Source organism: Aptenodytes forsteri, unplaced genomic scaffold (assembly GCF_000699145.1).
Source record: "Aptenodytes forsteri isolate BGI_AS27 unplaced genomic scaffold, ASM69914v1 Scaffold229, whole genome shotgun sequence".
In the NCBI taxonomy this organism is placed as follows: domain Eukaryota; kingdom Metazoa; phylum Chordata; class Aves; order Sphenisciformes; family Spheniscidae; genus Aptenodytes; species Aptenodytes forsteri.
The window spans coordinates 1,579,353-1,591,393 of NW_008795863.1; the positions used below are offsets into that span (position 1 = coordinate 1,579,353).

General features: G+C 40.4%; 1 protein-coding gene across 1 annotated transcript; it reads right to left on the bottom strand.

Moving 5' to 3' along the window:
- Positions 1 to 6,508: 6,508 nt before the first annotated feature.
- MC5R (melanocortin 5 receptor) lies at positions 6,509 to 9,063 on the bottom strand. Its single transcript, XM_009284082.1, has 2 exons — positions 8,889 to 9,063; positions 6,509 to 8,051 (listed from the first exon to the last, which is right to left on the bottom strand). The coding sequence occupies exon 2, from the start codon at positions 7,967 to 7,969 to the stop codon at positions 6,992 to 6,994; it is 978 nt and encodes a 325-aa protein (XP_009282357.1). The 5' UTR covers positions 7,970 to 8,051; positions 8,889 to 9,063; the 3' UTR covers positions 6,509 to 6,991.
- Positions 9,064 to 12,041: the final 2,978 nt, after the last annotated feature.

Genomic DNA, 12,041 nt, shown 5'->3' on the forward strand with positions numbered 1-12,041 from the left:
TGAAGATGTCCCTGCCTATGGCAGGGGGGGTTGGACTGATGACCTTTAGAGGTCCCTTCCAACCCAAACTATTCTATGATTCTATGATTCTATGACTTTTTTTAATACAGACCAGTCCTCACAGCAAGAAAAGTCAATTCATCTTCATCCTCTGTAAGAGTGAAGTGTGAACTTAACACAGATTTAAAATGCTTGCTTCCCCAAGCTCCACCACTTATCTACCACTGTATGAGCAGAGATCAGGAATTTCCTCTCCTTGTTATAGCCAGGGCTCTTTCTGTCCTCTGGGAAAAACTTTTGGGAAAGAGCTACTTTTGGTTTCAGTGATGTATCTCTGAGCTTAGGTCAATGTTGGCACTACTAATAATTATGTTGCTATAGATTTAAAACAAAGTTAAGGTATGGGAGTATTTCCTGCTACCCTTTCAAAGGAAGAATATTCTGGACAGATTCCCCTGACTTTAAAAAGCACAGGGAACCTGTGAAGCAGCAATAATACTAAGGTCTATGTAAGGCTATCCCAGCACTATGAACTGCTGGGATATCGCTAGAAATTGCTAGAAATTCAGGGATTTAGGTCCTGACTCAAAACCCATGCAAAGCTTTCCAGAAAGTAGTTCAGAGCAAAGCTATGACAAACAAAAGGCATAATACAAAGATGATAGGTATTCCTAGGGTCATTTTTTCAGGGTAGGTGAAGTAGGCACGAAGTTTCTGTGCAAGGTACAAAAGCCAATGAAAAAGCTAATTTATGTGCAGCACCACTTATTGCTTGCCAAAAGTAGCTGTGTCCTGTTAAAAACTGGCAAACTAGAGAGAAAAAATAATCCCATTTTCTTTGTGGGTTTTTGTTTTGTTTTGTTGCTGATAATTAGGGCATTTTTGCAACAGGGCATCAAAAAAGTTCATTTGGAGCCTTTGAAAATCATCTGGGACCAGCATACAAAGCTTATAGTTCCAATTCTTGTTTCACTTTAATCAGGTGTAAAACCAGACTAATTGAAAGGAGAGGCGTGACGAACCACCATCTGGAGGTAGCTGCACAAATGACATTCTTACCATCCTTCTCAAAGAAATGATGGGCTTCCGGGAGAAGTTTGTGTCTGAACTTGGGGTCCCTGATCCTCAGCCACCCGGAGCGTGGCTGGTACACACTGCAAGGCCCTTCCAGCCTCTGTGGCCAGGCTTCCTTCCCATCAGAGGTAGGGAGATGGAAGCTGTGTCCATCAGATGAGTTCTGCTACAGAGCTGGGACACAGCCAAGGCATGTACTTGGACCTAGAAACACAGAAGCACTCCTAAGCACCATATTTTTGGCATATGTTTTACATGCTGATGTATGACCAAAGCCCTCACCATTGAAAACATAAGCCTATTTAGAGAACAGAGAGTATGTGTTCCTATGAGCATTTGCAGAGAGGGAATTCTTTTAGAGATCTTGAAATTTTCAAAATTATGGAGCATGCTGTACTAAATGAAAGTGTATTGTTACATACTGCTAAGAAAAGAATAGAGAACAAAATGTGCAGCAGCATCTGGCACTGTGGAAATTTAGTTTTCACCTATATCTGGATTATCACATGCTTATCTGGTCGCCCCTGAGTCAGAAGGAATATAGTAGATCTAGGAAAACAACATAAGGACAACAAGGTATGAAATTAAATAGGCTAGGATCCTTGGTTGGAAAAAAGAAACTTTATAGGGGAAAATAAGGGAGTGGGATAATGAATGGCACAGGGAAGGTGAATGGGGACCAGTTTTTAACTCTTTACAACATAAGGACTCAAGGGCATTGAAGAAAACTTCTAAGCAGATGTTTTATAAGAGAAAAAAAAAAATTTTTCCACACAACATATCTAACTGTGAAACTTACTGTCACAAGATGTTGCAGATGAGTATAGAGAGATCCAAAAGTGATTAGATAAATTCTTGTAAGAAACATTCACAAGCTGTAAATATAACCTCCTGCCCAAGAAGTCCCTAAACCATAGCTTGCTGGAAGCTGTAAGGGTATTCCAGAGGATTACCATGCACATGTCCAGACTTTGTATAATTCCCCTAAACAGCTGCTCTTTATTTTGATGGAGACCCTTCACTTTCAGTGCTCAGTACAGGCAGTCACACATTCCTAGGTTTTTTTAGGCAAACAGCTCAAGAAGAAAGTGTTCTAGGGATAGTGCTTAAGGACCGTAAGAATTTAATTTTTACTAGACAGTGTGACAGGTGCTAGGGGTACTCTGTTCTGTCACACTGATTCACTATCACTTTCAAAAGCTCAGGATGCAAAAAGCACGAGGTTTTTTTGTTCTACTTCAGGTTTAGACTGTTGCTAGTTTGTTCACAGGTGGAGGAAATATGTGAGAAACAAACTGCAAATTGGAAAGTAGTGTAACAAATAACTGGATGACAAAGAGCAGAAAGGTTAGGGAAAAAGAAACTATACATCCTCACATATATTTTGTTTGTTGATGTCATTTGTGATTGTACCCTATATTTGGGAGTAAGAACTCATACACACATAGGCATATATGTAAGTATAGACACATACATACATACTTCAGATTGTCCTTTTCCGTCCTGTGTGAAGAACAATCTGGATCCAAGATGCACACAGCTCCGGTTGTAATACATGATAAGATTAGAAAAGGAGGGAGAATACCTCACGTGCAGATAACCTAGCACAGAGACTTGTGCAGGCAGCACCACCACAGCCTGCATGACTCTCCATCCCTGATGTGGGGATCCCCATTTCCACATCCATGTTCCCATATCTTATTCACCCACCCTACCTAAAAGGAAGGGCACTGTGCATGCATACCAACACAGCTGAAAACTGGGACCTTCCATTGCAATCCCTGAACACAGCAGTGGTCACCACGAGCTGGTCTTCTGTGCAAGAAGCTAACCAGCAACAGAAGAAGGATTTACTGCAAGAGAGGCAGGAGAATCCCCCACAAGGCTTTGGAGGCAAAACAGAGTCCTTTGAGATTTCAGAGAGCAGACTGTGTGAGGGAGTTAGTTGCTTTCCCACAGATGTATAAACCTTTTCTGCCTTCTTAAAGTTTGTGTGTGCAGGAAATTCCTGTGGTTTCTTCACTTATTTTGTACAGGATTCCTGAAAAATGCAACTGAAGTCTCCAGAGAGCCACTCAGAGAAGGTTTTGTAAAGGAAAAGCCCAAGCAGTGGGAATGTGCAACCCACTTTCAAAAGGGAGTTGGACACTGGTTGCATGAAAGTTGCAGGCCTGTAGGTTGTAGAGCTGAAAGCAGTCATCCCTCACAGCCCAGACCCAGAGGCAGTAGTACTCAGTAGTTAGAGCCCTTTGTGACAGACTTGTGCCCATTTGGGAAGCAGGGCTGGCACAGGATCATAAACCACCTCTTTGCTCCATTCAGTTATGACTTTTGTGTTACGGGAGATGCTAAGGCTCTTGGAAAACTAGTATTTCCAGGTACCTTATTGTGGCCTTGGCCTGGAGAAAAGATTCAGATTTCCCTAATGCTAGTATAGAAGCATGCTGGGTGTGGGATTATCCAGGCAATGCCATCATTTGCAAAAGCCAACCACCTACTTCAATCTACTAAAGCAAGCAAAACTTAGAGCAACATATGAAGTACTTCAGTGTGATCTGGAGACAGAGTACCATGCCTACCATCAACCACCCTTTGCATTATTACAGACTGAAGAACCCAGTCTTCTGCTTCACTGGATGAAGTTCTGGTGCAGCTAGAAATGTTGGTTGGTTTTTTTAATATTTTCCCTGCTCCTACTAATCTACTTAAAATGCAGGTGTAATTTCACCATCCTTTGTGAGTTTGTAGAAGTTGACCCCACCTGCAACAGGAGTGAGTTCAGAATAATTTCGTATTAAAAACTTCAAAATAGTGGCACACAAGTTAGAATTAGTGAGGTGTTCAGTCATCAAAGCAGCAGTGGACAACAGAAGTTGGTTTTGGAGCTCTGGGACAGAAATAGTATGATTTGAGCTTCTTTCCAATGACTGATACCAAACGGTAAATGACTGGCAGCATAAGCAAGAGTAGTACCATTAGCTGTGGGGACACGGTGCAATGACAGCCTAGCAGCTATTTTTTTCATGACTGTCTTTTGACAGCAGATTTTGTACTTACACAACGCTTGCTTGTCCCAATCTATCAGAATACTTAGTGTTTTCCAAGCTCTGGTAGAAGTGAAAGCATGCTAAATGTTGCTTTCATTCTGTGGCTAAGCAGGAGAAAGAAACAGATTAAAACATGTCATGGCCTGAGAGAGACATGTATTTTATATGCATTCCTATAATGTAAACAGCCTTTTTTTGCAGGAACTGTTCTAGCCTGTTCTTGAAAATACTTTCATTTCCCCCTTAAGCTGTCTTAGCTCCCACCTGTAAAGCTTATAAAGAGGATATGATGCTGACACCTAGAGGAACATAGGTATGAATGTAAATACATTGTATGAGTCTGTAACTCTCTTTCATAATGTGTTTTTTAATAAGCCATCTGTTTAAATTGAGAAGTGAAAGCCTGTAGTGCAATATTTCCTCTGTGAATAATTTGTAAGGTTAGTGGACACGTTACAATGAATAACCAATCATAGTGGGTTTTCCAGCAATCCAGTTTAATAGCTTCTTCATATGTCTGTGTTTATACATCAAATAAACTTCCAACAAAAAAGTAATGTACAATTCAAGAAAATACCCAAAGCTATTACAGTTTTGGCTTCCTCTTTGTTGATTTACAATTATGTACAAGACTGCCTTTTTTGCAATACCCAGTGAAGATTTAATGATTAATTTACAACATCAGCTGGTACCTTTCACTACGCAATTGAACTGTCTCCTTTTTGCTATTTACATTCATAGTAGCAAGAGCCCACTCTTAGGTGCCATTTGTGGATCGGGTTAAGAGGTGGACTGAAACAAGGGAAGATTCTCACTACTGACCACAAACATACCTCCGAAAGCCCATTTTCAGATATAGCTGAAGGAAGATTCCAGTGCCTAGTGCACTGATATAACCATTATATTTACAGTCAACATAATAAGGTGTCTCCACTGAGAATAACATTCCCGCTCATATCAGAGGGAGGTATGTGCAAGCTGGAGGCAGTATATATTTTAAGCTGCAGCAGACAAAAGGTATAAGGTGCTAAAGGTGCACTCTACTTATCCTGCCAGAGACCTCCAAAGCAAATGAAGACACAAAGTATGCTATTATTCTAAATGTGTGGAGTAGAATCTTTTACAAGTCTTCTTACACAAGAGATTAAATTAGGAGGGGGAAAAAAATGATAATTTTATCATAATATGCAAACTGTTTCATAGAATCACAGAATAACTTGGGTTGGAAGGGACCTGTGGAGGTCATCTATTCCAAATCATTCAAAGCAGGGCCAACTTCAAAGTTAGAGTCAGCTTTCAACTTAGAGCAGATTGTTCAGGGCCATGTCCAGTCAAGTTCTGAATATCTCCAAGGATGGAGATTGCACAACCACTGGGCACCTGTTCCCATGTTTGACCACCCTTACGGTAAAAAAATTTTCCTAACACATGATCAGGACTTCCACCTTGAAGGTATAACCTAAGGCCCGTTGAATCAATCGTAGTCCTTCTATTGACAGCAACAGTTTTAGAGCATCCCTAAACCAAGTATAACAAGTGTTATTCTTTCAGCTTTTCAGAAGAAATAATTCATTTTTCCAAGGTATTTTCTGATATCTAGTCAAAAGGGTACCACTGCTTGAAATATTTTCATAGCTTATATCGCAGTGCAACATATGTACCATCCATTGGCATCAAGAAACCAATGCCACAGTTGCACTTCCTTCGTCTGTGATAAATCCAATATTTTGCACATTACACAGCTGTTGCAGAACAGCATGTTTATGAGAGCATGACTAGATGCAAATCACTCACACAAAAGGCATGAGTGTTTCACCTTAGAATCCTCTCAACAAAGACAAAAACTCTTTGTTTGGGGAGCAAAAGTCAGGAGACTGTTGTAGCTACATGTGCTTGAGTTTTTGAAATCCCTGTTTTGCCATTGCCTGCTATGTCTTCTGATCATCAAACTTGTTTTGTCTCTCCCAGCTTAAAAGATGCATTCTACAGTACAGCTTCCTCCAGTAACAAAAGCTACTCTTAGCTGAAACACTTTCCTAATGTCTATATAAAGGCAGCCACTCACCCAGTCTTTCCATCTCCACAAAACATTACATGACTCTAGAGGCCATGTACCCTTTACCCTAGCCCTGGCAAATAAAGAAAACAGACAAACTAGAATCAGCTCAGTCTTCATATTCAGCCTTAAAATCCACCTATGGTACATCCTACCCCACAGTGGTAAGAACACATACAGTTAGATTTGAAAATCTTGTGGTAACACTGTCCTCTTACATAACACATATTTTATGACAGTAACAGTCATGACTGGAATACAGGACTGCTGATATGTGCATATGTATTGGTCATAACTGTTGAGCGAGGTATGTGAACCCTTATAATTGGAGCTACTTCTCTGATTTTATGTCTTCAAAAGGAAATAGCAAAAAACCTGTTAATTCTGGGCATCAAAATAAGCCATGCTGTATCTAGAGAGACAAAGAATATCAAGAGAAACACACACTGATGGGCTCATTGCATGGCAGGTCACGCTCATTGCATTTGGCACAAATTAAAATAAGGCTTCCCCTGTATAATCCTCTTATAAGATCCAGTCTTCAGTAGGGTAAATGAGATTCAAAATATTCTTTCTCCCCGTAATACAGATGCACTGGGTAGCTCCTACCACCAGTGTGAGAGAGGTGCGTGGAGAGAAAGAAAGGCAAAATCACATATTAAAATATGGTTTCTGATTGCCACAGAAATAATGACAGCTGAATGGAGAAAGATGTTCCATAGGCATTTCAGCAGAATTACAAGATGCTGCAAGATGTTGCATTTCGATTCCCTTCCCCGGTTTTGAGAATTTTCCCTTCCTTGGCTTTGTTTTCTTAATACTTGTTTGATAACCCACAGACCATTCTCAGGCTATAGCAACAAATTATCTCTTTGAAGGTCTTCCTCATTTCCTGGCTACGAAAGGCATAGATCAAGGGATCAATCACTGAGTTGCACATAATGAGAATGAGGTACATGTTGAAGTGAGACATGAAGCAAACACAGTAGAGGTTTTGAGGGCAGGAGATCATCAGGATGAGATGAAGGAAGAATGGAGCCCAGCAAACAATGAAGATGCCAAGAAGCATAGTCAGAGTGATGGCTCCTTTCATGCTGGTTCTTTGACGGACAGAGTTGTACCCAGGCAAAGCAGCTATTTTCTTCACATGAGTACGAGCCAGGAGGAACATATGGATATACAGCGAGACCATGAGGAACAACATGGTAAAAAACATAGTGATGAGACAAATGATCACGTAAGTTGATTCATAATAAAGAATGAAGATAATGCCACAGCCCGTGCAAAAGGTCCAGACACATGCGATAATAAGCCCTGATCTTTTCACTGTCATGATGTTGTGATAACGCAGGGCATAGAAGATAGTGATATACCTGTCTACTGCTATAGCCAGCAAACTGCACATGGAAGCCACCACAGATATGCAGATCATTGAATCAAAGACATTGTCTATATGACGGACAAAGGCATCTTCCATAATTATGTGTCTATTGTTTATTAAATATATTGTTATGGTCTCCCAAGCATTAGACACACTAACCAGCATGTCAGCCACAGCTAAACTGCAAACAAAAAAATACATGGGTGAATGCAAGTTCTTGTTCTTAACTACTGCACATATAACTAAGATATTTTCAAGGAGGCTTACAATGCCCAGAGTTAGGAACACCTCAGCTGCAATGACCACTTGCTCACATGGCGATGACTTGCTCTTGACAGTAGGCACAGTAAAGTTGCTGCCAAAGGCACTCAGGTTTAGTTCAGAAACATACAGTTGAGAGGACGTGTTCATCTCTGGAAGCAAACACGTTCTGTTCTTTCTGAGGGACTTGCCAAGGAGTGTGGTAAATGCATTTTCCAAAAGGCAAAAGACCCTGCCAAAAAAAATATAGCATGACGAGAACAGGCAGAAGTTGACAAAACAAGTATCACCCATTTCTGTTTAATTTGGCTTGTACACATTCTGCCTCTTCCACACCATATTCCTCTACTGTTTCTAAATTAACCTCCGATTGGCTCAGAGTTTTTCTACCCATCCTTACTGGGAAATTAAAACCACAAACTAACAAAGAGATTCATGCACTCTTCATTCATAGTTTTGTTTATTCTATTCAGTCCCCCAGAAGTGAGCACAATGTCCTGGAAATTCTGCTGAACACCAAACAACAAACAGTTTTCAAAGTCTCAGTTCTCAGACCCCAGAAATGCAGGAGAATATAGTGTTAGGTTCAGCAGAACTTGCTCACTTGAATACAATATATAGAAGTTTGAATTATTGCCACAATTAAGAATTGAACATTTTCAGTAAAAGATTTAAATGTTTTCCTGACCTTTGTACTTCTTAAGTTCACATGAACTGTTATAAACAGCTTATCTGAGGAATACTAACATGCTCACTTAAGAGCATAGTATTAAACACCTAACCAAGGCAAATCCATACATTTCAGGATACCCTAAGGTTACAAAATCAGTATGGGTGTAATTCTGTCATAAAAATAAGTTTTCTCTTCCAGATCGTCAGTATTTTATTCAGTGCTCTTTTGGTAACGACAATATTCAGGGCAAGTTGTAAGCCATTGGATTCTTAATAAGGGGAACACTTAAAGCTGATTGTCAGTGACTTGTTGCAAATAAAATTCAAAGCATATCAAGCTAAATCATTTTCAGTTTTTAAGAGTAACCTTTTGTTTACAATCAAGAATTAACTGTACCTATTTACCAGAGTTGCTCCTTCAGCTGCTCTTCCTCTTCATCGTATGCAATCTTTCCTCCAGAGAGCAGAAGTTTCAGCCCCCCTCTTCACCTGACATCTGGGGCTGGGGACTCCTTGGTGGGAATGGATGACAAAAATAGAGGAAAAGGAATGAGTAAATCCATAGAGTCAAGGCTGACCGCGTATAAATTACTTACTGTGCAACTGCCTTTTTATAGACTGCAAGCAATAATGACTTCAGTACTCAAACTGTAGCTCCTCCTCCCCTTCTTTGCCCCTCTGAACTTCTCTTTTCACAGATTTTGTTAGCAAAGGCTTGGGTTTTTACCACCATCTAGTGGTCTTCTCTTGTTTTTCTAAGTGTACAGTGATCCTGATCTAAAATTCATGATGAGCTTTTTAAAATGTTAAAGGGGGAAATGCACTAAGCATGCTCCTTTCCAAAAACATTTCTTTTTTGTTTTCTCTGCTGTTGCTACTACTCACTGACAATAAGTTCATACTGCAATAGTACTCCAAAAGAGGTGAGAGCAGAAGACTGTTATTGGTGGGAGGCTTATTACTCTTACAAGCATTTGTCTTATATTCACAGTTACAATTTTGCAAGAATAAGAACCACACTGTTACAAAAATCAGAGAATGTACAGTCAAGCACCACTAATAGATGATATAACTCAAGTAATTTGTGGGAAAAAATAGAACAAATAAACAGTTGTGTTGCGGTCCCCTTGCTAGAATAGAGATTTCAATGCAGACGTGGAAGGAGTACACAGCACATTGTGCTGGGAACCAGGGCTTCCCGAGATGGATGTGAATTCCCCCAGGTTTCACAGGGTCTAAGAGCTGGGAAACTCAGTGCTCAGTATTGCAATGGCTGAAGTCCCTCTGTGGGGCTAGCGGTCAGGCAGTCCATGCTCATTCTGGGCCTTACCTAAAAGGTGGCAAAATCAGTGAGAGTCTTTTCTTTAGCAAATGGGCTTTGCTTCTGCGCGCAGACTGAGGAATGCAAAACACACACCTTCCTGACACTACCAAATGCCCTTTATGTTATCCACTAACCAGCTAGTCAAATACTATGCAGGTTTTGAAGTTAGCTTGAGATAAAGTCTCTGCTTCCCCAAATCACCACCTTTCCACAAATTAAGGGGTTGGGTTTTTTTTGTGGTATATAACAGCTTCAAATGCTTATTTTTAACCTGTAGCATTTTTCTTAAAGAATCGCCGCAAACACAAACTTTGTTGCTGTATCCTGTGCCGTTTTTGTGTTTTCAGTGTTCAGATGGAGTTTATTGTTATAATGCAGCTAAATCCATATTTCTGATTTTATATTCCACAGAAGCTTCCTCTGTTGTTACTGTTAGCTTCACTCTAGGGACACTGAAAGACCTGGGCCATGGTATGAAATGTTCTTATGTACAAATAGTCCCTGCACCAAAGGAGACAGTGAAAAGCATTTTTATTCATTTGAGTAAAATGGCTCCTCTAGCATTATGCAGTTATAGTCTGGAGATGAACTTTGCATGCCCCTTCTCCCCACTACAGGAAAGAGAATTTAGATTATCACAAAATAGAGGTAGCAAACTATGCTCAAGTGCAGCTGTTAGATCTGAGCAGATAATGCCAGCTAGTGAACAGCAACACTCCCTGCTGTATTCAACCTGTCTGTGTGCCAAATCTGAGCTCATAATTCTTCGCTATGCTCAAAAGAATAGAGGATGCCCATCTGCAGTTCTCTTTCTGTTCTTTAATGTATAGCATGTTTTAGTTCTCCTAGGTTATCATTAGTTAACTTATCTTCGTTATCTTTGGTTATCTTTTGCATAGTTTCTGATTTTTCCCACTGTAGACCCTGGAAATCATACACCTAAAAGTAAAATTTTACTTCTTTCACTGCTCCTATATCTACCAAGAACTGTGCAGATGCTGTGGTCTTTCCATTTCCAATTATTTCTCTTCCAGTATCCTATTTTTTTGCTTATTACACTCTCTCTCTAAATTCTGTTCATCTTCTGATTTACAAATTTCCCTGTATGTTCAGTTTAATAAACTTCTTTGCAGCCCAGCTTAGCTGCCTTTACAAAGTTCTCACTGTACCTGGTAGGACTCAGTAGACCAGCTGATTACAAGAAATAAATCACACATCAGACTGGATGGTTTGGCTGTTACTCCTTAGAGCAATGCCAGGTCTCTCACATATAAATTACAAATCAGCCTTTGGATTCTTCTTCCACAAGCCAGACACTGCAGGCGTAAACCCTGGTACAAGTGTCTATGCTAGACAAAGAAAATCCCTTATTTACAAAACCTGCAGAAAAATTATCTGCCTGGAAACTGGGGTAGTGATATAGATGTAGTTTGTTTATGTTAGAGGATTAAATGAAAAAAGTACTTTTTTTTTTCCCCCAAAAAAAGAGAGTTTTATCGTTATATTGCTGCAGCAAGAAACTATAAGCATAGTACTTTGAGAAGCCAGTAGCTGAAGGGGCATCCAATTTGCAGTGGGTGGAGGCATGCAGGTGAGTTATAAGGGTTGTAAGTAAAGGGGCACTGGAGCAGATCTTTGGATTCTCTCAGGAAAAATCCAAGAGGAGCTTCACTTTCCAGCTGGAGGACTCCTGATTGAATAGGCTGGTCTTTCAGATGTTCATGATCTTGGTGTTCGGCTCCCTTGTTTGTTCAGTTAAATAAATTCTCTGTCTGTACAGACAGATTGGTGCTCGGTGTTTTCCAAGACCACAAAGATCATGTTTGGACTGCCAGTGTGGGCAAACAGTACTCTGTGCATCACAAAGCCTGTGTTGGTATTTAGCTATTGGGCTGTACCAACACAGCACAAGACCTGATCCCTTCAGTGCACAGAGTAGGCACCCTGAGGAACACACTGAAACCTCTGTCCTGTGCCCAAGCCAGCATTTTCTTTCCACAGATGGAAAGAGGAAGGGAGGTTGGACTGTGGGCTTGGGGTGTGGGTGCACAGGTCTCCCTGCAGCATAGAAACAAACACAGCTAGGTCACACACCAAGAAGCCTAGATCTGGAGCCCTTGGGAGTGCTCCTGAGATCCATGGTCTACATATAGCCAAAAACGATGCTAAAATGCATCTTCAGGAAAAGGTGTTCTGTTCATGTAACATCTTACCTGTGTAAGAAAA